The sequence below is a fragment of the Taeniopygia guttata genome, chromosome 17, assembly GCF_048771995.1.
Source record: "Taeniopygia guttata chromosome 17, bTaeGut7.mat, whole genome shotgun sequence".
NCBI classification, from domain to species: Eukaryota; Metazoa; Chordata; class Aves; order Passeriformes; family Estrildidae; genus Taeniopygia; species Taeniopygia guttata.
In genome coordinates, this window is record NC_133042.1 from 2,926,239 (window position 1) to 2,953,790 (window position 27,552).

General features: G+C 46.5%; 1 protein-coding gene across 1 annotated transcript; it reads right to left on the bottom strand.

Moving 5' to 3' along the window:
- Positions 1–8,083: 8,083 nt before the first annotated feature.
- On the bottom strand, positions 8,084–27,232 carry TNFSF8 (TNF superfamily member 8). Its single transcript, XM_002193555.7, has 4 exons — positions 26,624–27,232; positions 19,649–19,694; positions 9,737–9,808; positions 8,084–9,150 (listed from the first exon to the last, which is right to left on the bottom strand). Exons 1-4 carry the CDS (start codon positions 26,816–26,818, stop codon positions 8,759–8,761), a joined length of 705 nt encoding a protein of 234 aa, XP_002193591.4. The 5' UTR covers positions 26,819–27,232; the 3' UTR covers positions 8,084–8,758.
- Positions 27,233–27,552: the final 320 nt, after the last annotated feature.

Sequence of the window (27,552 nt, forward strand, 5' to 3'; positions counted from 1 at the left end):
GGGGATTCCAGTCCCTTCCACCCTTCGGCCTTACCTCAGTCAGGCCACGGGCCTTCCCCTCCCTCACCCAGCCATGGCCGGGCAGGGGAGAGTCCTGCACTGCACCCTGACTGGAACCAAAGAGAGCGAGTTCTCCTGGGAATTCTGCTTTTAACCCCTCTGTGTTCTCAGAGGCGTGTCCACCTTCAATTGGCCAATGTCCAAATTGACCTCTTCCTTCCGGAAGAATTCCTTTTTCTGTGTCAAACCATGACAGTGGGGGTCAGAGGTTTTAAGATGGAGCAATTTGGGCCTGTCCTGTCCTCCCTCTTTCTTCTTCCTTACCTCCATGTTCTTGGTGATGTTGGCACTCCCAGCTTGGTTTAGAGTAGAAAAGCACCATTTAATATAGGTAATAGGCATTGGGGAAAAACTGTACCCATGTAACACGTAATGTACCATATAAAAGATAGAAAAGCACCATTTAATATAGGTAATAGGCATTGGGGAAAAACTGTACCCATGTAACACGTAATGTACCATATAAAGACAGCAGCAGCCCTGGGCGGGGAGAGAAGAAGCAGTCGGGAGTCAGAGAGGATGTCAGGGTGTGTGTGTGCCTCTGCCTGAGCTGCTGAGCAAACTACAGCAGCCCCAGAAGAAAATCTTTTAGATAACTTGCAATAAACTGCCTTGAGACCGAACAACAGAGACTGCTGAGCCTTTCTTTGGAAGCTCGGGTTGGAGGAGAGACTTTTCCACCACACGGAGCCACCCCAAACTAGGCTGAGCTCTGGCAGTGAGTCATTTCTGTTTGGGGGACACGGTGAGGAAAGCCGAGCAGTGATGTCTCACCCTGACTGAAAGGTGCTTAATTCAAAAGAACCCAGAGGAGTCATTCTCCCCTGCACATTGCTGAATAATTAATTAGTCTGTGCTTGCTGCACCTCAGGAGGTTGCAGTGGTGGAACTTTAATGTGATTTTGATACAGCATGTCCAGAAGAGCTGAGACATCTCGTGTCAGACCAGGGGATCTCCTGGTGGGATGGGATGGGGCATGGGACAGGCCTTGCCCTTCTACCTGCTGGGTGCTTCTGGTTTTGACTCAAGACCAGCAGGTTTTGTTTTCCCCTGCAGTGTTTAAACCAGCTTTTCTTCACTTTTAAAAGGCTCATGTTGCAGTAAGGTAGAAAAATTATAAAGAAAAGCCATATAAAATCAGGGCTGCTCTGGCTGGCCTGTCATTTCTTCTCTGTCAATCCAGCACTGTGCAAGTTCCCATGTGAAAGCAACCCTGGTGTGAGCAGTTCATTAGCACAACAATCTATTCCTGGGTGAAAAACATCTTACACCTGTATAAACTGTTTATCTGCTAGATTTTTTTCATCTGTTTTACACCGTTAGATAAAAAAATGAAAACTATCTCTCACAAACAACTTTTCCTGCACGTACACACCGAGGGTTTGAGTGACCAATTAATACAGCATAACAACTTGTTAATTACCAATAAAGTAATTGTTAAAAAAGCTGCTGATCAATGGGAGTCCCACATGAGGTCTGTAAAGCTGTATAAAAAGGAGTTATGTGAATAAAGAATGAAGAGAATGGAGTTCCATGTGATTTACTCCTGTAGCCTCGGCCTTCAGTGGCAGTGCTGCTGCTGAAGTGCACCCTTGACAGTAACATCCTAATGAATCTGCTTCCATCAATCACATCCTTCCTTCAGGAAAGCAAATCTCTGACTGGAGATTTAAAAAAACCCCAAAATTTGGAATTGTACATGGCATGTACCTCATGGGGCAGATAATGAGTAAAGTTGTTTTCTACTTTCTTTTATCTTTTGCAAGAAGGAAGTTACTTTGTCTAATCTTCATGGAATTAAGACATACACATAAACATAATTAAGACATGAACATAAGAGATGCGGAATGAGTCAAGTCTGTTGTATTTTCTTCTGAATAGTTACTGTAGTTTTCATTTTTCTAAAATTGTTTTTCAACTAAAGTCAGCTTAAGAATTTTTTTTTTCTCTTGTCCTGTTATCCTTTGAGTGAATTTATGTAACACCTTAACAAAATGCATGCTGAAGTCCTTGTTGCTTAGTAAGCTTTACACCTTTTAAATTGATGTTAGTGAGTTTACACCTTTTAAATTAAATTTATTTGGACCTTACAACACCTCCTAATGTGTTTTGTAGTGAAAGGTCAGCACAGGGTGGCCAGAGCAGCTGTGGCTGCCCCATCCCTGGAAGTGTCCCAGGCCAGGTTGGAGCAGCCTGGGATAGTGGAAGGTGTCCCTTTCCATGGAATGCAGTGGAATTAGATGACCTTTAAGGTCTTTTCCAACCTAAAAAGTTCAGCAATTCCATGATTAAAGCTGCAGGAAAAGACCAAGTGAGTCATTAAAAATACTGGCACTAAACAAAGGTATCTTACTCACTTGTTGATACAACGCCGTGACCCTGAGCAGCTCTGGCACCTGAACTCCTGCAATGTGACTGTTCCTGCTTAAAACCACTCCAGAATTTAAGTGGCTGTGTATTTTCAGAGCCTCTTGGTTGCCATTCAACACCTGCTGGGAGTGAGGGCTGCACTGAAGTGTTCCTCTGCGTCAGGGCACAGGCACGAGCCCTCTCCAGGCCTGAATTCCAAAACTCCGACTAGCATTCGGCTAAGCTTGAATCATTCCATCTTCACACAGACATTTCACCCTCGTGGGAGAAAAGCAAAAACCTGCCAAGCACTGGGACATCCTGCAGACATCTCTGCAGCTCTGAAATGAATCAGAGAACCACAGGGAATGCCAGAGTCAGTTGGGTTGGAAAAGACCTCTGAGATCATCGAGTCTGACCTGAGCATGGGGTGACAGGACGGGGAAATGGCTTTAAGCTGGCAGAGGGGAAATTTAGCTTGGATATTAGGAAGAAATTTTTCCCCATGAGGGTGGTGAGGCCCTGGCACAGGTTGCCCAGAGAAGCTGTGGCTGCCCCGTCCCTGGAATTCTCAAGGCCAGGCTGGATGGGGCTTGGAGCAACCTGGGATTATGGAAGGTGCTCCTATTTTCCTGTCTTTATTTTTGCATAAAAGTGGATGGAAAAAGGAAATCAAACATAAGTTAAGGAGAGAAAAAGGAAATAAAGCAAAGTGTGGAGAATTTGGAAAAACACTGCAGCTGTTTGAAAAGTTAAATGAGCTCAGAGAGGCTCTGACTCTTGAGGATGGAGGGAATGCCCATTCTATGGGCAGGGACACCTTCCACTATCCCAGGTTGCTCCAAGCCCTGCCCAGCCTGGCTTTGGAGCCAATTCTCTCACATCCTTGGAGCCAGAGTTTCTTAGAGCTCATTTACCTGTTCAAACAGCTGGGGTATTTTCCCCAATTCCTAACACTCTGCTTTTCTTCCTTTTCCCCCTTTACCTTATGTTTGATTTCCTTTTCCATCCACTTTTGTAAAAAATAAAGACCAAAAAAAAAAAAAATAGAAGCAAAGAGAGGAAGAAGCAGAATGACAAAAACTTAAAGAAATTAAAAAATATAAAAACTGAAGGAATGAAAAAATTGTCAAATATTTACTACACAGTTTTCTATGAGAAAAGTCGCTTCAAAAGTGACTTTTAGTTCTGAGTTAGTGCTTAATTCCAAAATGTGGCTTTCCTTCTGTCAGGTCTGGACAAGCCCAAGGAATAAGTGGAATAAAAATGACCTAAGCAGGCAAATCTCATTCTTGTGTGACCATAAATCTACCAACTTTCTCAATTGTCATTGTGTTTTACCTCACAAATGTGTCCTGTTTGGAGGCCTCAGTCCATAAATTACCCCTGAAAGTGGCCATAAAATATCAAGCCACATATTAAATAATCTTTTCTTTATCTGGAACTGCATGAGTCTGTTGAGTTTGAGGTGGCTGGACAGAGTAAAGAAAGACTCACTCAGCAGCTGAGCCTGGCTTTTCTAGGCAGCTATTTTGGGTGCTCTGACTCACCTGGAGCTTCCTGTTTCACATTAGCTCTAAGAAGGAATTAGGGAGCCTAAATTTAGAAATTGTTGACGTGAAGGAAGTGGAATGTCAGGACTGCAGGATATGGCAGCTCAGGAAAAACTGATGGCTTCACTCCTGGGGTGCAGCATCACTGACTGGCACCAGAGCACAGAGGCTGCTGCAATCCCAGGGAGTGCTGAGCGTGGAGAAGGCTCTGCCCCCATGGAAATGTCCAGCCCTGGGGTCTCACAACCTTCCCTCTCCTTGGAAGCACCTGAATTTCTCCTTCAGCCTGAATTTCACACAGTGCCAAGCTGTCCTTGGGGCTTGGAAGTGGACAAGAATGAAGTGGCTTGGAGTGTGCCTGCCACAGGGCCTTGCTTCAGTTAAAGCTATTTAAGATTTTAAATAGCTTTAAAATAGGGGAAATTGTTCACTATTCCTTCTCCATCCCAAACCTTTAAGCTCCTGGGATCAGCAGTGAAAAGAAAAACTGGGAATTTAAACCATGGGGGCTGGGGGGGTTCTAGGTCTGACTGCAGAATGTGCTCTTCCAAAACATTTTACCAATTTTTCTATCCTTACATTCATTGAAACTGAGCCAATTAAAACCATCAAAAGCTGAGCCTGGAGGAGGTTTTGAGGTCACTACATGCAGCTCCTGCTGCCCCAAGTGTTGCTCATGAGAATTTGCATTTGTTTCAGTCATTCTCCCTCCAGAAGCTGCCTTTGCTCTGTGGTTTTCTCTTGCTGTTTGCACCAAACACCACTTGTATCACTTCCACTTTCTAAAGACCCGTTTTAAGGTCCTAAATATAAAAGTTTCTTATTTATTTTGCTTTTTAGGTTGCTTATTTGTGTTGAGTAGTCCCTTTCTTATGTTATCTTCAGGACCGGGTGCTTGAAAACAGTGGAGCTGCTTTGAATTTTTCTATCTAGTAACATTATGAATAATAATAATAATAATTTAAGAGCATGAGCAATTAGCCAAGAATGTTGCAGAGTGCTGCTTGTTCTCCCAAGGGATCTGTGTGGCTCAGAGCAGTGCAGAGTCAGGCAGTTGACTGACCCCGGTGGGATCTTTAAATTGGCATTTTTAGGTTGCCAACATCTCCTGGCTGGCCCTTGGCACAGGAAGGGATTTCTCTCTAAGTGACTGTGATGTTTTCTTCTCGTGCTGAACAAAAAACAAAACAAACCCAGAAGTGAATGTGAAAGTCCCTCCATGAATAATGAATCTGTGTCACATAAGCCATGGCTTAATTTTCAGAGCTGAGCTTTGAAGAGTTTGGGTTGGGGCCAATTTCATGGGAGGTGTCATGGAGCCTTGTGAAATCTGATTGCTCTTGTGCTTTCAAAGTCTTCACGGCTCCAGCAGAGCTCAGATCCAGCTCTGTGATCTCTGATCTTAAACCTGATCAGATTTTGGGTTGCTGCCCTGGGGTGAGCTGGGATGGAAACATGTTACATCAGCTTGACTGCTATTGAAATCCTTGTTAAAGATTTCTTCAGCAATTAACAACAGGCAGAATTAAGCCAATAATAGGAACTTTTTTCTCTATCAACCAAGATTATGAATAAATCCTATAGATGCCCTGTGGCCAGGCAGATACGAGATTAAGAGTGCAGCTTTATCAGTGATTGGGGAGGGCCCAAACCCCTTTAGAGAGCAGAGCTGTGGGATTGTTGCTGCTCCCAGTGTCTGCTTGAACTGGCACTCACACAGAGGCACAGAAAACCCCACATTTGCCCCATCTGAGGACTAGGGGAGGAATTTGTACAATTTCTCCATTACTTTGATGCCTTAGGATTCGAGCTTTTCTATTTTCCATAGATCTGTAACCCTGCAGCTCTTTAGTGTAGAACTCCAAACTCCACACACAGTGTGAGCTGCTGCTTTCCCAGTTTGGGCAGACACAACAATTCCTCTCCAGGCCTGGCAATCAAGGACCCCTCACTGCCTCAGGCCCCAGAGATGGAAACAAAAGTGAATGTGGGGAGCAAACTTGGGGTCAATGACTTCATTACCTGGAGCTGGAATTGGCAGCTGAACCCCCAATATGCAAATGGACCAAACTTATAAAAGTGTGAAAACCCATTGTCCATTTTGGGTGCAGCCCCTGGGGGGCTTTGCCTGCCTGAAATGTACCTGAAGGTCCTTCAATAAATATTCCTGCTTTTTATTGCCTTAATTTTGTCTGGCCTCTGTTTTTAGGTAGCCTGAAAAAGGCATCAACTTCAGTGCATTTAGGATTGCTCCCCTCTCCTGTGAGGGGAGCCAGAGCAAGGTGTGGTTCCTCAGAAGATGCTCCTGGGCAGAGCCAGGACCCTGCTGCTGCAAACAGGGCAAGGGCTTCCCCACAGGGAATTGCTGCTGATGCTGCTGGAGAGACACATCCTTGTGGGAAGGACCAGCCTGGGGATTTTTAAAATACAGGTTTGTTGTCAAAATTATGCACTTCAAAAATTTAGGAAAAAAATAAATGAAGGAAAAGGGATAAAAGAATGATGTGGCTTGGAGTGTGCCTGCCTCAGGGCCTTGCTTCAGTTAAAGCTATTTAAGATTTTAAATAGCTTTAAAATAGAGGAAATTGTTCACTATAATGGCCTTTCTTTCTGGCTATAATTTATTCTTATTTCTCAGAGGCAATGGGGTAGAGGGCAGATTTCTTTATCCAAAGGTATTAAAATGCCTGGGGCTGAGCAGCTTAGCATTGCCTTGTCAGGATTTTTTCCATATGGCAAAATAATAGAATAAAATCACCCTGTGGAGGGAGAGCTGCTTTATTTTTAAAAGAATACCCTTTCTCTTTCAATTCAAAGCCTCGAGGGAGAGGAGGAGTGGTGGGATGTGTGAGGAGATGCATGTTTTCATTCACTGTCTGCTTCTATATTCAGGAGCTATGATCCCTCACTGCCAGGCTTGCTTTAACTTCTCTGGAAACTGGTTGTGTGGATCAAAGTGGAGGCAAAGAGAAGTTACAAACTCTATTCAGAGACATGAGGTATTTATAGGGCCCAGAGGGGTAAGGACAGCCCATAGGGGTTCCAAAGTCATAGGCAGGGTCAGCTGATTCTTATAAAAATAAATTTTTCTTTGCTAAGAGAAAAAGAAAGAAAACTAAATCCATGGTTTTTGTTTTTTTCTTTTTGATTTAGTTTTCTTTTTTTTTTTTCCTGAGTCATTTACAGCAAAAGGAATTTTTGTTTGCATCAATGTTCATCAGAACAGAAAGTGGGTACCTCTAGCAATGAATCATATCAGTTGTTCCTGACTTTTGGAAAGTGTCTGGTGTAATTTGAAGTCACCTGGTGGACGAGACAAAACCTCATTGATATGCACCATCAGTTTCTGGTGATGTAAAACAAGAAACAAATTACTGCTCTGAGGAATATTTGGAGTGTGCTCACACAAACTGAGCCACATCAGTCACCAGCATCCACTGAGCTTGGATGATAAACCACCGGGTTTCTGGAGCCAGAAACTCAATCTATGACTAAATGTTTGCTGTGGAGAGTTTGCCAAGCTGCAGTCAGAGAAAAATATCAGTTGTGCAAGGGGAAAAACTCCAATAATGGTGAAAATAGACTTTCCTGAGTTCCCAGAGATGAAGGGAAAAGGGGAAGGACTGAACTGGGACCAGCTTTGGGAACATCTTGGTCCCTTCCCTCCCCACACTGTAAGAATGAAATTGCACATAAATGTCTGGGTTACTGCATTTCATGGAATAAGAGGGCCTGAGATTCTTCTTTTATCCTGCATTCTCTAAATATTCCAGGCATCTGCACAAGCTCAAATACCACCACCCATCCTCTGACCTGCTCAAACATCTCAGCTCTCAGCTGAGGGCCAGTCTGAAACTGTCTTTGGGCAAGTGTGGGCTTTGGGGAAGTCTGGAGCACTGGCTTTCCAGGAAGTGCTGCTGTTGGAGGAAGATTCCCAGCCCAGTGTGGTCTGTGTCACACAGGGACTGCCAAACTGGCAGGGCAGCACTTGAGGAAAATGCATCCTAATGAACTTTGCTATCTGCCAGAATGGCAACCTCAGTGCTGTTTTAATGTTTAATGTGAGAAGGTCTGAGAACCCCAGGGGAGAACAGAGGCTGAGGACTCTGCTTAGACAAAGTCTCTGTCCCAAAGAGCTTTATATTTAAATAGAAAAGATGGATAAATAGTGACAAGGAAGACACTTGAAAGAAACGACATAAAGTCCATAGCAGAATGCAGCACAGAAATATCCTGTAAATCCCAAATCTCCTATGTCCTGCCCCAGAGTTTCAGCTGCCAGCCCGAGAGTCAAGAATTTCATCATTTCTGCTGTTGTACAATGAATCTACTCCAGAGTTGTCATTGAGTGCCCGTGGTAAAGAAAAGCTTTGACTACAAGCTTTGACTGTTGTTTTTTGGAAAGACCAGGTTAAAACACTACTCCATACAATAGAGTTAAACAGATTTCCCCATGTCCTGAGCACAGGCATTGTGCCAGCAGTTTATGACCCTAAATATCTCCGTATTGTGGATTCTTGCCATGACCTGGCTGGGTTTTAATCTGTGTTTGCACAGATTATTTCAAGGAACCCTTGGTGGGTTATATGCTGGATAGTCCAACAATCCCACCCACAGCCAAGCCAGGGGTCCTGCAGGTGTGGCTCTTTCAGTGTTTTTTTTCTGGGACACTCACAAAGTTCCTTGTTCACCATAGGGATGAGGTGAGGTGTGAAATTTAAACCTAGTAAAAGCAGGCTGCTGGTGTTCAGAGCAAGGGTCTGGCAGCAGTGGGAGATCAGGGAGCTGCTCACATTCAATCGCTGTACTTCAAGACCCCGAGAACGTTTTCATTGGGAAGAGAAACGTCATTCAGGAATTCTGGATGGTTCAGTGTTACTGATATTCGGTCCTCCACCTTCAGTTGTGTCAAGTGCAGCTGGAGCAAAGTCTTAAAAGTCTTGTCTTGGCACGTTTCCGACTCACACAGTGTGGACAACGTCTGCCTGTCCACCCTGTCGTTCACCAGGAGCTCAATCTTGAGGTCGATGGGGCTCTTGGAGCAGTTGGGAAAGTGAAAGTTCAAGTGGCAGAAGATCAAGTAGAGGCCTTGTTCCCTGATCACCAGCTCCTGGCTCAGGCACTTCATGGCCTCACAGGTCCCCTTCTCCACCAGGCTCAGCTTGGAGCTGTTCACTGCTCTGGACACTGGAGGGAAAGCAAAGGGCTGTTAGCTCTGAGCTCCACTGAGCTCCCTGCAGCCCCACCACACTGCCAGCAGTGTTTCCTGCTGAAAGGAGATGCCTGCTCAGTGGTTTCCTGCAGGAAACTCCAGGAAAAATCCTGGAATGACAGCTGGGAGCTCAAACATGGAGGTGGGGCACTAAAAATTCCAAGGATTTACTCAGACCTGGGGAAACCCGGGACAGTGAAATGCAGGAGTGTTCATTATTTCCCCACTTGGCATTTGAAGGGAATTCATAGAGATGTACATTCATGTACTTTCCATATTCATGGACATTGTACAGCTCATGGAGGTGTACATTCCTCTGTGCATGTGCAGAAGGTAAATCTTTATTTCTATTTATGTTTATCAAGCTAAAATAAATGATGAGATAGGGGTTTTCCAATCATATTCCAGGAGAGCTAAGGAACTTTTTTCCTATAAAATGCCCATTTGGATAAAAGTTCTATTTGCTACTAAACCCAGTGTGAATGACATGAGCAGCTTTTCAGACAGCTCTGAAATTTCCCTTTCCCACCCCTCTTCCCCCACCCTGGACTCCCCACTGACCTCTCATGTAGGCAGCAGCTCCCTTGGCTGGGACACTCTGTCGGATTTTCAAATAGTCTTCAAAGGTGTTACCTGAAGAAAACAACAGATTAAAACTCATTGCTCCTGAATATTTTTTTTTTTTTTTTGGTACTGTAAAAGGCAACCAGCACTTGGTACCCCACTTCCAGCCCTGCCAGAGCCGCGCGGGGATGGCTCCATCCCTCAGGAACTGCTCCATCCCTCAGGAACTGCTCCATCCCTCAGGATCTGCTCCATCCCACGGGAACTGCTCCATCCCTCAGGAACTGCTCCATCCCTCGGGAACTGCTCCATCCCACGGGAACTGCTCCTTCTCTCAGGAACTGCTCCATCCCACGGGAACTGCTCCATCCCTCGGGAACTGCTCCATCCCTCGGGAACTGCTCCATCCCTCGGGAACTGCTCCATCCCTCGGGAACTGCTCCATCCCACGGGAACTGCTCCATCCCATGGGAACTGCTCCATCCCACGGGACGCGAGAACTGCTTTATCCCACGGGATACAGAAACTGCTCCATCCCACGGGATACAGGAACTGTTCCATCCCACGGCCGCGGAATCTGTTCCCTCCCACGGGATGCTAGAACTGCTGCATCCCACGCGACGCTGGGATGGCTCCATCCCACGGGATGCAGGGATTGTTCCGTCCCACTGCCTCGCGGACTGCTCCATCCCACGGCCACGGGAATTGCTCCGTCCCACGGCCGCGGGGACGGCTCCATCCCATGGCTGTGCCCGGCACTGCAGGCGGCCGCGGCGCACCGAACATCCCGATGTCCCGTCCCTGCATCCCGGTGTCCCATCCCCGCATCCCGGCACCGCATCCCGGTGTCCTATCCCTGCATCCCAGCACCGCATCCCGGTGTCCCATCCCTGCATCCCGGCACCGCATCCCGGTGTCCTATCCCCGCATCCCGGCCCCGCATCCCGGTGTCCTGTCCCTGCATCCTGTCCCTGCATCCCTGTGATCCTGTTCCTGCATCCCAGACCCCGCCCCCCTCTTCTCCCCCTTGCATTTCACCTCCTTTCCCTCCACATTCCTGCCTTCCATCTCCTCTCTGGAAGTTTTTCCTTCTCTCACCACACTGGATGTTCAGTTAATGGCACTGAATACCCATTCCTGGAAGTGTCCAACGCCAGGTTGGACACTTGGAGCAGTCTGGGATAGTGGAAGGTGTCCTGCCCTTGGCAGGGGTTTGGAATGAAATTACATTTATGGTCCTTTCAGACCCAAACCATTCTAGGATTCCGTCAATGATTCTGTGATTGTTGTGTCTTTATTCTGCATGACACAGAATTGTCCCCTTGGTCCACAGGTGGATGGACACACAGACAAGGTATGGATTCAGGAAAACCGTGCATATCCCAGTGCAACCTGACAGGTGAATGGTTATTTCTCCTTGCATTTGCTCTCCTTTACATCTCCTGGCTCTGCTGTGGCTGTGGAAGTGCACAGGAGCTCAGATGGCAAATTGTGAATTTTCTGTGTTTTATTCCACAGCTGAACACCAAGAATAAAGCAGGAAGGAGTTTCAGTACAGGTTTTTCAAATTATACTCCCGCTCCCAGTGTACACAAAACTGAAGTTTTCCTGCAACTTGGTTTGTACAAGTGATATCACAATCCCCAACCCTACAAGGGTCTCTGAAGGACCAGTTAATGCACAAAACTAACTCCTACTAAAACCTGGCATCAGATGTTTGTCATGATCCTCACATGTCCCACAGTGCTGGTGTGGCCTCACCTCAATCCCTGGGGGCACTTTTGAGAACCACAGTAAAAGAAAGATCTGAAGCTGTGAGAGAGTGTCCAAAGGAGGGGCAGGGATGGGGCAGGGTCTGGAGGGGCCCGTGAGGAGCAGCTGAGGGCACTGGGATGGTTCAGCTGGGGCAGGCTGAGGGCAGAGCTCCCCGGGGGCTGCAGCTCCTCCCCAGGGGCAGCTCCAGCTCTGTTTTGGGACAGGGACAGGAGCCAGGAACGGCTGGAGCTGGGCCAGGGCAGCTCAGGCTGGAGAGCAGGAAAGGTTCTTCCCCCAGAGGTGCTGGCACTGCCCAGGCTGCCCAGGGAATGGGCACGGCCCCGAGGCTGCCAGAGCTCCAGGAGCCTTTGGCCAGCGCTGCCAGGGGTGCCCAGGGTGGGATTTTGGGGGTCTGGGCACGGCCAGGGGTTGGGCTGAATGATCTCTTCAGTCCCTTCCAGCTCAGGATGTTCTGTGCTTCCATGATTCTAACAAAAGCTCTGTTTATATGCAGAGTGGGATAAGGATCTTAAGTTTCACAGGATTCCTGAATCTGGGGGTAATGATAAGAGTTTCAAATCTCCAGGCCCTTGCTGTAGCTACATGACCTGATTTCTAAGGGAGTTTTGATAACAGGGATGGACAAATCAGGGAGAAGCTGGTCCCACACCCAAGTTCCCCTGGCTGGAGGGGCTTGGTGTGGTGTGTATTGCACACTTTGCACTCTCCTTTGGAGACAGGAACTCTGGATATCTTGAAAAAAATTGCAATATTTGTCTGATTACAGTAGTTTAAAGACTTTTGTGGTGAGCAGGAGCTCACTGCTCTCCAAGAATGAGTAAGTTATGTACCAGAGTCCCTTCACCATTCTGGAAATCCCCAAATAAAAACCAAAGCCTGCTTTGCTGGTGTTAGTCATGTCAATTTGGTGTTTTAGTGAGGGCAGAGATGTGGAGATATGGCTTAGGATGGGCAAAAACCCTTCTGGCCTTTATTTCAGCTAAAGCTGCTGTGGTGATAACAAGAGTCTGGTAACAGAATCAGCATCCTAACCCCACTCACACTCCGTGTGTTTGCAGGAAGGGGGAGATTATTTACAGAAACTCAGTGACATTTAGGGGGTTTACCCTCCAGAGGCTGAAAATCCCCTGCTGCACAAGCAGCCCTCGGAGGCTGCAGCCCTGCAAGCTGTGCCAAGCCAAGTGCTGAGCCTGCCCAGAGCTGCCCCGACCTGGCTGGGCCTCAGCTGCTCAGGGTGTCCGGGATTCTCTAAGGATCTCCCCTCTCTGACATGGCTGCACTGTGCTTTTCCAGAGCTGTATTTAACATTTATTGCTGACAGCAAGTTTGGTGTGCCTGCGTTTGAATTCGGTGACATCAGCTGCATTAGTCAGAAGGAAAATTGTGGAAAAAAATGTGTTTTAGAGAGACAGGTCTGGTCCTCACTCTGCTGAGACAGCTTTTATAACCGTTTTCTACTTTTATTTCTCAAGTTAATTCTTATCTCTGAAACATTTCAGCTCAAGCCAAGAGAGGCTGAAATTACCAGAGCTGCAGGACTGATTGATGGATGTGCTCACATTCCTAATTGCCTTCGCACGAGTCATGGTGTAAATCATACGTAATCCCTCTGCAATCAATGGGATTAGATCAGCTTAAAAATACTGCGAGGAGGAGGGAAAACAAAGGCACACTTGGGGCTAAGGACCAAGGAGAACACGCTGGTTTCACTGGGTGCTGTGAGGCACAGGCACTGCAGATCTGCTGCTTCAAGGAGATCTGCTGGGAAAGGGAGCGGTCTCAGGGGGAATTCTAAAGAAGATATCAGGAGATCACTTAATTTTGTCTTTTTGACCCCTTTTATGGTAGGATGGGCATCCAGAGGGTGCAGCCCTGAGGAAAAGAATCTGGTTGTTTCCAGGAGCTCCATGCAACTTTTCCCCACTTAGCCAAAAGGGGCTGGGAAATGGGACTGGGAAACTGGACCAGGAAATGGGACTGGGAAATGGGACTGGAAAATGGGATTGGGAAATGGGACTGGGAAATGGGACTGGAAAATAGGACTGGGAAACGGGACTGGAAAACGGGACTGGAAAATGGGACTGGGAAACAGGACTGGAAAACGGGACTGGAAAATGGGACTGGGAAACAGGACTGAGAATCAGGACTGGAAAATGGGACTGGGAAACAGGACCGGGAAACGGGACTGGGAAACGGGACTGGGAAATGGATCTCCGAGAAGCTGCAATTTTGCAGTTTCACTGAGCCCCCAGGATTTCCCCCTGAGGTGCAAAATGAACCCCTGGGGTTCTCTCGGAGCATCAAAACACAGCAGCACCTTGTCCAGCCAGGAGGAAGCCAAGGGCTCAGGGACATGAGCACACATGGGGTGCTGCCAGACAGGTCCATGAGGATGTGACTGTGCCGGGGAAAGTTCTCTCTGCTGCCTGCCTCAGTTTCCCCACCTCTGAGATGGGTCTGACAGGAGCACCAGCAAAGGGCACTGAAACCATGAGCTGAAAGTGGCTCTGTCAGCATGGAAGGTGCTGCTACCCAGACATGGAAAGCCCCTCGAGTGGGACTCCTGGGGCTTGTCCTGCTCCCAGCCATCCCTGGGTGACATTCCACTGCCACGGGGGTGGCATCACCCCTGGCTGGGGGCTGAGTGTGAGCAGGCACAGGAGCAGGGCAAAACTGAATTATTTATGAGGTAAAGAAGTAAAAGCAGGTAACAAACAGCTTTTGCTTCCTCTGTAACCCCCGTGGATTTAAGTGCTTATGGAATTAGGCGAGGTGATGTCACACATCTCTGTCAGAAAGCCAGTTAGCATAATTTACCTAATTTTGTTTCTCAACAGCCACTCCCTGAAGTCCCTGTGGCTAATTTTAACTCTCTCCTGCCAGTTCAGTGCCCTGCAAACAGCAGCCAAAGGACTGGCCTGGCCTGTGATGCTGTGACAAGTGGCAGCTGGGTGACATCCCCTTCTGGGCTCCGTGACAGAGCTCTGGGCTCAGCTCCTGGCGTGCCTGTCACACACACACCGAGAGCCTTTGGCCCTCGAGAGCCCCAGAACTGCCACTCAGGTCTGAGAGGGACTGAACTCAGCTGCCAAATTTCCTTCCAAACCCCGAAATTAAAGAAATATCCCTTTTTCACCCACCAAATTTAAGAAGAACCTCGGATGAATTCCTCCTCACTGCACACCTGAGTACTGCCAAACCTGTGGAATTTTAGGTCACAACTCTTCAACTCTCTGCCTGCTTGTCAGTGTAGCAAAGGTCACATAATATCACGAGTTATTCACATATATATATGTGTGTTTGTGTGTGTGTGTGTTTATTCATATATACCGATATATATTCACGTACAGCTGTGTTTTAGGTGTTGGAGAGAGGGCAGACCCAACACTGAGCATCCTGAGCAAAACCAATCAGCCCAGCTGTGATGACCTCAGCCAGCAGCCCACCCTGCATGTGTGTGCTGCATTTCCCCCCATGCTGGCCTGCAGGAGGACTCTGCACTCTTTGTAGCATTTGCAAGCCCAGGCTTGCCCAGGTTTTTCATCCTGAGAAACACAACTCCTCTGCCCTGGCCTCAGGGGCAAACCTTTATGGCCCCAGTGTGAAATAGCCAATTCTGAGGAGCACACTGCTGTGGGATTGGTGCTACTGCCCTGCAGCATCATCACACACTCACAGGGTCATCGAGCTTGGAAAAAACCTCCAGGATCATCAAATCCAGCCTGTGCCTGGTCCCCACCTTGTCCCCAGCCCAGAGCACTCAGTGCCACCTCCAGGGGACACCTCCAGGGATGGGCACTCCAAACCTCCCTGGGCAGCCCCTGCCAAGGCCTGACCCCCCTTTCCATGGGGAAATTCCTCCTGCTGTCCACCCTGAGCCTGCCTGGCCCAGCCTGAGCTGTTCCCTCTCCTCCTGTCCCTGTTCCCAGCCCGACCCCCCGGCTGTCCCCTCCTGTCAGGAGCTGTGCAGAGCCACAGGGTCCCCCCTGATCCCCCTTTTCTCCAGGCTGAGCCCCTTCCCAGCTCCCTCAGCTGCTTCTCATAGTGCTGGGATCAGATTAAGTTGCAGAAGGCCAAACTGCCCTCCAAGACATGGCTGCAAATCTGAAAAGGCTCCTTGGCCCATTGGCTTCAGCCTGATTTTCTCTGCAGTAGCAGGTTTGTGACTGTCACCTGTATTATATTAATTTCTCAGAGCCACGTTTTTATTTGGGAACATATTTCCCATTGAAACTGAGAGTCGGGTGCTGGATTTCTTTTCCTGGTTTGTTGAGTGTCAGAGAAAAATACCAACAAATTGTGTGTGTGTGTGTGCTCATTTGTATCTGCAGGTTTTTTTTTGTTTTTTTTGGTTTTTTCCTCTTTTGTAAAAGAGAAGAGATTTTGATAACAAATCTTTGCAGCTCAAATAACAAGAAAAGCCATCAGCCCAGATTGTACAATTCCCAGTGAAATGAGGCTCGGAGCGGCCAGCAAGGAGATGATGAGGGCTGTACCTTTCCAGGTCATCAATTTGTCTGTGGGTTCATTTTCCCTCTAAAAAATGAACATAACAATACTCCTCAGATCCACACTAATAGATGATTTGTTATTTGTGAAATGGGAATGAGTTTCTGCGGAGAAATGCTTCCACAGAAAGAACATTTCCCAAACACTTAGTGATGGATTTAATTCCTTCCCCTGTTGCTCAGGTACTGCACCGACAGTGGCACGGAGGACTGGAGGAGACTGATCCCATTTTTCACACAAACATTTAATGAGCTGCATTGCATCGCTCTCAGCCTGTGCCTGTGCATTCCTGCAGCCCATCCATTGGGGCCTGACAGCTGAGTCAGGGCTGGAAAACTCCCATAAATCTGCTTTAGTGCCCACTGGTGTTTAGCTAACAATAGAACATAATCTCATTGGAGATTTAAATTAAATCATTGCATTTCCCTGCTTTAATAAGACACAATTAACTCGTGTTGTGGCTGGGTCTGGGCTGCTGCCCGCTGGCAGCTCACTGAAGTCTCTGCCTGAGTGACCTTGGCTGGACCCAGCACGGAATTGTTGTGTCACAGGATCATGGAATGGTTTGGACTGGGAGGGATAAAGCCCATCCATGGCCAGGGACACCTCCCACTGGCCCAGGCTGCTCCAAGCTCTGTCCAGCCTGGCCTTGGACCCTTCCAGGGGTGGGCCTGTGTCCTCCAGAGCACCCCTGAGCTGCTGGTGCTGGCACAGGGCAGGAGCCAGGCTGAGCACCCTGCTGCCAGCTGGGCATCGCTGGTTTGCCACTCCCTTGCCCAATTTTAACAGTGCAGGAGCCCTGGTTCATGGCTACAAACCACACCCAATTTCCATCTGGGAAAATGGATCCAAATCCAAATCCACAGCAACTCCAGCCTCAGCTCAGTCCCTGTCCTGAGTGTTTCTGCTGCTCCTGGCTCTGGGTGGGACCTGCAGCAGTTGCCACAAGTCCCTGCTTGGCTGCAGCTGACAGAGCTCCCTGTGAGGGGCCCTCAGGAAATTACCCACTAGGTATATTAATTAATTGTTGGGGTACACACAACAGAGAGTACTTTGGCCCTTATAGGCATAAGAGGTTTTGTAAACAATATGCCTCGGCAAGAGCAAACAGAAATTTGAGTATTAAATCAAGATTGCAAGAAGATTCAATTTGAGGGGTTTACTGGAAAAAGAAAATTACATCAGACTTCTGCAAGCAAGAGATGTTTAAAATGTATATGTTTGTTTATGTGATCTTTAACCCAGTCATTGTAGTAAAGCATTACTAGTCTCCCTAAAATAGTATATAAGCATTTGTATCCCACAGTAAAATTGGATTCTTTGACCACCTCAAAGTCTTCCTTGTCTCTCTTTGCTGATAATTAAGAAGCTCTGCTTTATGTATTTGAAAAGGAAAATAAAAGCAAGAGGCTGCTGGCATTGCTATGGACCTAATAAATAATATAAATTTATGGGGCTTTATATTTTATATATATATACATATACATATACATATTTTATACATATATTAACATATATATACACATATACATATTTTATATAAACATATACATATTTTATATATGTATTTGTATATATGCATATACCTATATGTATATTTTATATATATGTGATTTTATTTAATATAAATATAAATAAATAATATGAATTTATGTTTTTATATTTTAAATAAAATTTAAATACATGCATAAATTTATATATATAATAATAGTATTTTACTTAGAATTTTATCTTTATATATTTATATAACTATATAATATATCATATACATAATCTTTATATAATTATATAAACATGAAATTAGGATTAATATTCTATAAATTAACCTCAACATTATTATATGAATTCTTGATTAATAATTATTTTTATATTTTCATATTTACTTTTTATTTTATATAATTAATATCAATAAAAAATAAATAAAAACAATACAAATTTAACTATAAATGGACTTTTGGACTGGTGACATCTCTCTCCCTGCCCTGGGAATGCCCCTACCCCTTGTGCTTTGCTTTGAAAAGCGCTGACCTCCAGGTACAACCTCAGTGGCTCCTCCTTTGTGGATCATAAGGCTCCATACTTCAGATCCTGCTCTATTTCTGAGCCTCTTCAGATACAAAATAAAGCACAAAAAGACTTGAGAAAGGCTTAAGAAGATTTAAGGGGATGCTTAGTTTGCTAGGGAGAAAGCAGTGTGTGTGTTTAGGGAGAGCCTAGGGGGAAAAGAAAATTCCTCCAGGTTATAGGAATGTTAGAACTTCCAAAAAGTGAGGGTCAGGTAAGATGGGGAGCTCTCAGGAGGGACACGGGGACACGCAGGGACTGCCTGGGGAGCTGTGGGCTGTGAAACGAGCCCAGCACAGGAGAGTCAGGGATTCAAATTTACCCAAAGTGGAGTGGGGGTGCCCAAACGCTGCAAAAATGCAGCTGCAGAAAAGTTGATCATGGGATTGGGACTCTCCAGAACTTGGGCTCCTCTTACTTAGAATTCTGGAAGCACAAAATATCCTGAGCTGGAAGGGACCCCAAGGATCACTCAGCCCAGCTCCTGTCCCTGCCCAGACCCCCAAAATCCCACCCTGGGCATCCCTGGCAGCGCTGGCCAAAGGCTCCTGGAGCTCTGGCAGCCTCGGGGCCGTGCCCATTCCCTGGGCAGCCTGGGCAGTGCCAGCACCTCTGGGGGAAGAACCTTTCCTGCTCTCCAGCCTGAGCTGCCCTGGCCCAGCTCCAGCCGTTCCTGGCTCCTGTCCCTGTCCCAGAGCAGAGCTGGAGCTGCCCCTGGGGAGGAGCTGCAGCCCCCGGGGAGCTCTGCCCTCAGCCTGCCCCAGCTGAACCATCCCAATTTCCTCCAATCTCCCCTTCTGCTCCAGCTCTGGATGAACTCGGGGCTTTCTTTCCCCACTGGGGTGGAGGCAATGGCATCTCCTGCCCTCTGGGACTGGGCACCAACCTGCTTTTGCAAGGAGTCAAAAATATTGGTGCTGAGATCTGTGTGAGGCTCACGTCACAGTGTCACTGACATGAACAGTGTCACTGACACGAGCAGTGCTCCTGATTCATGCTAAGGCAAAGCAGAATCTTGCTGAATTGTCTCTGTTAGATAGATTTTCTTATTTCAGCCTCTCTGTGCTCACACTCTGCCTGTTCCAACTCCTTGCTCTGTGCCTTTTGCTGCTGGTCTCCCCTTGTCCCTGATTGACCCACCCACTCCCTTCTCCCTTTTCCCCTCAAACCAAGAGCTGTTTTGAGACATGTGGAACACATTTTCATCCCTCCCTCATGAAGATGAGGACTTTATACACATTCACAAGAGCCAGCACTTAAAATAAGACATTAAAATCAGAATGATGTTCACATCTCCTGGCAAAAAATCTCTTTGGAACTGACACCCCAGGGCACATTCAGAAATATTTATTATTTCCTCAGCCATGCACTGGTTCCTGGATGTACTAAGTAATTTGAAAGCTTTTTTCTCATTTTCATTTTTTCCCCACTACTTTAGCTCTTCACCAAGAGGAGCCTTTATTGGAAATGTTAAGATGTGCACAATTGACTTATTTGTGACCCTGGGCAATATTTGCATTACAGAGATGACAAATTGCCTGTGTTGTTTAGGGGTCTTACCTGTCCTGATGGGTTTTTTGATGCCCTCCGTGGCAGGATCAGCTTCCTGAAAGAGAAGAAAGAGTAGAGATGGATTATTCTGGGAATAGGAAATACCCATTTCAGGTGCAACTGTGGATCTGAAACATTTCTGGTTTTTTTTTTCTAACATAGAAAATTGACATTTCTGACACAGCCAGATTCTCTCAGTGCAGTAAGAAAATTATGTGGCTTCTGTTGGGGCTGTTTCAGAAGCCTCAGTCCTAAAAATCCCTCTCAGTGCCTTGCAAGGCTTGGAGAGAGTAGGACAGAGTGGGACTGGACAACCTGGAGAGCCAAGTGCCTGGGAAAGATCATTAAAGCCCCAAACAGGTCTGAGCATGACAGTGATGTCCTGTCTCACTTCTACTTCTTGCTGAGATGTAAAGCCAAGGGTGAAAATGGCACAGGAAATTGTCCTTAATCAGCATGACATGAGAAATTCCCAAAAAACCAACTTCAGGGGTGAAATGCAGCAGGATTCCTCTGATGACATCTTTCTGTCACCCAAACACACATCCCAGAACTCCTGGCAGCTCAAAAAGCAAAATGTTCTCCCGACAGCTGAGAAGAGCACTGGGGGTTCCTTGTTGCAGTAAGGTAGAAAAATTATTTTTAAAAGCCATATAAAATCAGGGCTGCTCTGGCTGGCCTGTCATTTCTTCTAAGAAAATCCAGCACTGTGCAAGTTCCCATGTGAAAGCAACCCTGGTGTGAGCAGTTCATTAGCACAACAATCTATTCCTGGATGAAAAACATCTTACTCCTGTATAAACTGGTTTTATACTGTTAGATAGAAAAATCAAAACTTATCTCTCACAAACAACTGTCCCTGCACGTACACACCAGGGGTTTGAGTGACCAATTAATACAGAATAACAACTTGTTAATGACCAATAAGTAATTGTTAAGAAAGCTCCTGACCAATGGGAGTCCCACATGAGGTCTGTAAAACTGTATAAAAAGGAGTTATGTGAATAAAGAATGGGCTTTTCCCACCATGAAGAAAATGAAGTTCCATGTGATTTATGGCCATAGATCCTCACTGTGTGTCACATCCCTTCAGTGCCACCCTGGGTGATCCCAGAGGGGTTCCAGCGACAGGGAGTGGGCTTTGCTCAGGCTGGGCTGAACCAGCTCCTCTTACCTGGATGCAAATTACCTGGGCTAATTGTGCAGGCTAATCAAGCCAGGTCCAGCTTGCCACATTAAATTAAGCCATAGAACCATTACCTAAAATCTTAGACCCATAAACCATTACCTAAAATTAAACCATGGAACCTAAAACCTCTCCCAGCTGCTCCTTGAGCCCTGTCAGACTCGGTGCCCTGAGCACTTCCCTGCTCAGTGACCCATCAGGATGTCCAGGAAGGAGAAATTTGGGAAGCTCCACCAGCTTTAAGATAACATCTGATATCTCCTGGGAGAAATTTGGCACTGCTGTGGTGGGAACAGCTTCATCCATAGTGGTGTTACAGCACAAACACCTCATGTGTGTGAGGTTGGATCTGTTTGTGGTGCTTAATGTTCTAATCTTAAAAGTTTAGGAAGGTTTTTAATTAGATTTTGGCTCCATGTGGCTAGTTTTTGAACAGCAGTGGAGTGTGGAGCTGCATCTGCACCCAGCAAAGAGTTGTTGTGCTCTGGTCTGATGCCAAATGCTGCGTCCTGCAGAGCAGGCAGAGCTGCTCCCAGGGGACTGGGCAGTGACAAGTTAATGCTTTGACTCTCAGATCTTTGGGCTCTTTCCCAGTTTGAATGGTTCTGTGATTCTCCAGGAGTTTGGAGAGCTGTAATTTGTTCATTTTCTCTCCCCACACCTGTGTAAGGCAGGGCAGAGTTGTCTGAATCTGAGGTATTGATAATTCTGAGATTGTAGAAAGTCTCTGTCTTTCTGCCCCGCTGCCAAAGCAGAAGCCATAATTGGTCTGTGCTGGTTTCAAGGTTGTTTATTCTGTTTATCTCTAACATGTTCTGCTGCCCTGCCGCAGCTCTGTCCTGCAGGGCAGCGTGTGGGGCTCTGCCCTCAGTGGGATGGTACAAACATTAAATACCACAAACTACCTGTGCTGGATTTACAATAACGTGCCAATATCTGTCACCTACGTTGGACAGTGTGTCCCCAGCCTGAACCAACAGAAAAATGCCAACACTGCAGTGAAACATGGAGGGCATGAAGAAGGAGAAAAAGGACAAGGCACACCCAATTTCCTCCATCTTGTCCCCTTTGGACCCCTAATCTAGAATCCTAAAATTTTACTTTTGCACCCATGCCACACTAATTATTACTTATATCAAACACTCAGAGCTTGTAATTCATCCTGTAAGATTGAAAACTCTTTTCCATGGGCAGAGATCACAGCCAGTGTCTCTGGGGGCTCTGTCCAGGGGGGTTCCTGACCCCTGCCAGGGTCCCAGACCTGCCAGGGCAGCCAGAGGGAAGCCCTGGATTCCCACACAGAGTCACCTGTTGAGCCAATATTTCTCCAGGTGACCTTCCTGAGCTGTGCACGGAGGTGCTGGGCAAGCAGGGAACAGGAACCCAGAGATGGAATTTGAAAATATTGATGTTTTCAAGCTTTTTGTCCCTGAGACAACATCCTCCCTTGGGAACCCTCATGGATCTCAGCACATATGTTAAACTGAGCAGGGTTTGGGCTGAAAACACTCTCAGGAATCTCTGCCAGGACCTCTCAGCCCCTTCCCTTGCCCCTGCCCCGGGCTGTTGTCTCACACACACTCAGGGCACAGGGAGGTGTTGCTGTTCAATGCAATATCTGAATATTCCTGCTCTCTGTGGAGAATTTGGGATGCTCTGACCCCGGTGAGATTGCACTCAATGAAATCAGGCAGCCAGGGAGGCGTTTGCCTTGCTGGTTGCTCAGAGCCTGCTCTGCACTCAGGGCATAAAACCTAAATTAAAATGGACTAAAGGCATTGTGTTCTCGCCTGGGAAGGCTCCGAGCGAGTAAAATCAGCACAGACCAAAGCAATTTATTTTAGTGACAATTGAGTAGATACTGAAATAAACCTTTAGGACTTCCTTTGAAATATCACTGGTATTATTTCTTTCTTTTCCAGCAGCAAGAATATTGCATGTAATGCTGTCATTTGGAATCTAAAGAGGCACACAGGAGGAGCCCAAACAGATTAAATTCTACAGTGCCAGCTCAGAAAAAATTCAAGACAACAAATTTCTCACAAATGGAGTGATCTGGGGGCTGGTGATGAAGGAGCTCAGTCTTTCCTCAGCAAGCAGAATAATTTGAGTTTGCTTTATTAGAGAAAATGATAATCAGGTGCCAGGGAAAGTGATTTATTTCTTCTATCCCTTAATCGTTTTACAAGAAACTTTCTCAAGCTGAGGCAGAATAAAGGGTCATTTTCAATTCCTGGGTCACAACAGTGAATATGCATTGAACCAGACACCTCTGACGTCTGGCAGGGTGGGCAGGCAAAGGCTGAAGCTGGACATGAGAAGTGCAGGAAGCAGAGCACTGTCCCCACTGTCCCTCACCTGATAACGAGCCTCACAGCAAACAGAGTGAAAATCAGTTTCTCCTGTGCTGACCAAAGCTATCAAAGGGGCACTTCCAGACAGCAGGTGACTGTCACTGCACAGAACACTCACAGCAAGAGCTGGGCCAGGACAGTTTTCTCCTAAAATGCCTCAGTGGATATTTCCCAATGAATGGGAAATGTGCATTTAGAAGAATTTTCAGTATTTTTATTTTATCTTTAAAATTTTATTACTTTTAAAAAAAAGTTTGTTTTTTTTTTAATTTTAAAATTTTCCTGTCAGGGTTACCACAAGAGGGGGCCAACAAGCCCTGAGTGAGGCACCTGGGGCCAAAATGAGTTTTTAGGAGACATAAAACTGCAATAAACAGTGCAGGGTTCTGCTGGCTGCTGTATGAGTCATTCACAAATCTACTGCTAAAGGTTCTTAACAGCCCTAAAGAGCAGATCAGCAAATAGAAAAACCTGCTCTGACCTTTAGTATTTGCTGGTGATAAAAAGGTTTTCCTCACATGATTTAGAGGTTCAATAGATGAAGTCTACAAAATCCAGAGCAGCAATGGACTAACCTGGATCATGGACTGGATATCCACACAATTTGTTAATGGGAGGCCCAGGTGTCTGATGTACCTTTCTGTAGAGCAGCAGACTTGTGAGGGTCTGTGTGCCTTAAAATGACATTTTCCAGCCCTTCCTGTCCCATTCTCTGTCACTGGTTTGCCATGTCTCTCTCTAAACACACAAATGTCCCAGAGGTGGGTACATACACATAAATCCAGCAGTGAATGCAGCAGGCACAAGGGTGGGGGGTTTGACACACTTATAAACAGTGTTAAGAAGAAAAATGATGGCTCCAGACCACCTTACAGAGATAATGCTCATTCCAGAGGAAAACTGAGTCACTTGTGAAAGATCAACAATGGCCTGAAGCCAGGTGGTTCTGCAGATGAAAGCTGAAGAAATGATCTGACTTCAGCACTGCAAATAGTTCCAAAAAACCAGTTTAGCTCTAAAATTGACCCTCCCCAGATATGGCACTAATGTGCTGTGCTACCCTTCTTAAAAACAAGGCGTAAAGGAAATTTCTTGGGGTGCTGGAAAGTGGGGAGGTGTGATAATGTCTGTTGAGGTGCTGTAGGATTCAGAGAAGCAGCTTTGAATCATAGTTGCCTTTTTCATTCAGCCTTTCATGTTGTGTTTGCCTTCTTTGGAGCACCCAGATTGTGGGGGTTGCAAGTGCCTGGTTTCTGCAGAGTTTGATTTTCCTTTTTCAATCTGTCTTCCTTCAACTTAAATTAGGCAATTATGAATTCATCAATGGGGGCAGGGACAGTGTGATCTTGTCACCACAAGCTTGTTAATGTTGTGGCACCCAAGGGTCCAACACCAGCATTGTCCCTGTGACCCCCAAACACCCCTTGGAAAGGAGGAAAATAAAAGTTTCTCTCTCAGCCCAGCATGAGCAGGGTGTGAAGCTGCCCCTGAACTCAGGGACCACTCACACAATCATCTGGGAACATCTGGAGGGAAAACCTCATTGTCCCAAGGAGATGATGACACAAAATGTTGGTCCTTTTGTCAGAGTTATAGAGAAAATAATGAAGTCAGCTGGTGGTGCTCTGACCCCCAGAGCAGCTCAGGGCTCCGAGGGCTCCCTCAGGTGCTGGCAGTCAGGGCTGGAGATGCTCAGATCCCCAAAAGAGTCTGGGCCCAGCCTGACTCTGACAGTGCAGCCAAGAGCTGAGGTGTTCTGGAGCAGTTCCTTGTGGAACCTGTCCCACAGAACCAACACTTGTTCTCTGCTCTGGGAGAGGATTTGTTCTCTCCTCGGGACCAGGCACAGATGGGGGAAGGCTGTTCTGCTTCTGAACTTCCTGAGAGAAAAACACAATTTGTGTTTCACTGCCAAATTCTCCTCTGAGTGTAAAATTGCTGCTTGATTTTATTTGTTTCTCACACCCTTCAGCTTCATATTTCCTCCTTCAGCTAAGCTCGTTTTCAAAGCAGCTGCAATGGTGTCATTACTCTTTTAAGTCAAAACCTTGGCTCTTTCAGCAATCTTGTTCCTCTGGCAACTCCTGTAACTGCTTTCTCCTGATGGAGAGGTGATTTAATGCTTGCTTCCATAATCAGTACAAATGAAAGCCTCATTATACAGCAAAGCTGTGGCAAGTCTGTAATTACCTAGACTGTTATTTTAAAGATCTCCCCTGATAGCCCACTATTTCTCACTTAAAAAGCCCCATGTCTCATGGTAACTGTCCTCAAAGTGCTTCTCTTTTGGGAGAACACTGATTACAGGTAAATGATTCCTCTCTTGAAGGAGTATCAGTCAAGCCTTCCTGCTTTAATTTCTGGGTAATGTGCATAGACAGGCACACAAATTGCACAGGGTAAATTTAGCAAGAGAAAATATTGAGTCAAAGGATCATATTTTGTTTTCCATGGCCAGTTCCTCCAGCAGCTCTGTGCTGGAACTTTCCCTCTATGAACAGCAGTGGGGGTACCTCAGCACTCTGATTTTTGCAATAAGATTTTGGCGACTATAAAACTTCTAACCTGGCACTTTACCTTGGTAAAGTTGATGGTAATGCCCCTACAAGGTCAGAAATTCACTTTTTATCCTCACAACCATCTCTCTCTGCGCTGGCTGTCACTGGTTCCCCATCAACCCCAGATCCATTTGAAAGCAATCTTTTATTTCAAGAAGCTGAAGTGACTGTTGGTAGAGGGAAGAGTTGTGTATGTGACCTTTCTACAACTCTGGTTGTGCATTAAAAATCACACTCAAGGCAGGACTGAGGGGACAGGGGGCACGAGGGGCTTCCTTGGCCCCCAGCACTGCTCTGGGTGCTTCAGGACAGCTCTGCCTCACCACATCAGCAGGCAGAAGCACAGGGTGTCACACAGAGCTGTGGCATGTCCCCTGCTGCAATCCACTTCAGAGGACCAGACCAAACCTTCTCAAGCACTGGTTGCTCTCCAAAGAGCCAACAGGAGACACACATCAAACCAGGTGGGACAGAGGCTGCTTGGCACCTTGGATCAGGAGCCTTCTCTTTCCATTTACAGAGTAGGGACTGCGTGCCAAGAATAAATGTTGTCTATGGAGAAAGGTCCTCTCTTTCTGAAGGTCTTTTATCTGTGTTTCATCTTTCCCCTAATTCATGGGTGTGTGCATTTATAACAGAGGTAGGAACTGTTCTTCTGGCCACAGAATGAAGGAGGGAAGAGAAGAGAAGAGAAGAGAAGAGAAGAGAAGAGAAGAGAAGAGAAGAGAAGAGAAGAGAAGAGAAGAGAAGAGAAGAGAAGAGAAGAGAAGAGAAGAGAAGAGAAGAGAAGAGAAGAGAAGAGAAGAGAAGAGAAGAGAAGAGAAGAGAAGAGAAGAGAAGAGAAGAGAAGAGAAGAGAAGAGAAGGGCAATGAATCAATCTCTTACCGTCCTCTGGACGACCAGGACCATGATCGTGGCCAAGGCAAAAACGAGCAACACACCCAGGATGGCGATGATGAAATACAAACAGACTTTGTTAGTGGCTCCAAGCCTCCTGGAAACAGTGTCTTCATTCACATTCATGGCTGATTCATGTGAGTCCTTCACCTGAGAAAGTGTTTGCTCCTGTTTCTGGCACATTCTTATATAGCTCTCCAGGCACTGCTGTGTGTCTCCCCTTGGTCAGGTTCAAGTTGCAGCCCATCTCTGCTCCTGGCAGGATTTTCCCCCTTCATCCTGGCTCATGTGATCTGGAAAAAAAACTTCATCACTTGCTCTACAAAGAGAGAGGGCCCCGGGGGCGTGAGGCAGGACGCAGCTGCGAGCAGGGGAAGGAGCTTCATGTTCTTGCTCAGGGATTTCTCCGCCGAGGTCCTTCCCTGCAGCCGGGGTTTCTGATGTCACAAGGTGCACAGACAGCAGATCCCCCGCCCCAGGCTCTGTGAAATGGGGAGATATGCAAATTCTCTTTCATTTTATACTCCCTGCAGCTGCAGTTGGGCTCAGAGAGTCGTCTCCAGCTCTGCCTTCCTGTTGTGCACTGAAAGCTCTGCTGCCTCCCAGCAGGGAGACACCTCCAGAGCTCGGCATCCACAGGTGGCCTTTGGGCAGCCCCACTGTGCCCCACTGTGCTCCAGGCACAGCATCACTGTGGGTCTCAGATTCAGTCAAAGAGAGAAACTAGAGTTTTTAGCCAGGCAGAAGCCTGGGAAAGAGTTGGAAAAGAATGTAAATAATTCTTTAGCTCTCTTGTTCTTCACATTGTTTATAGTTAAGTTCTATCACTGTGTATCAAGCACTTTGCACCAATGCTGTGGTTTGTTTTCACTTCAGGACCAATGGAGCTGGTCCTCATGGAGCTCTGTATAAAAGAG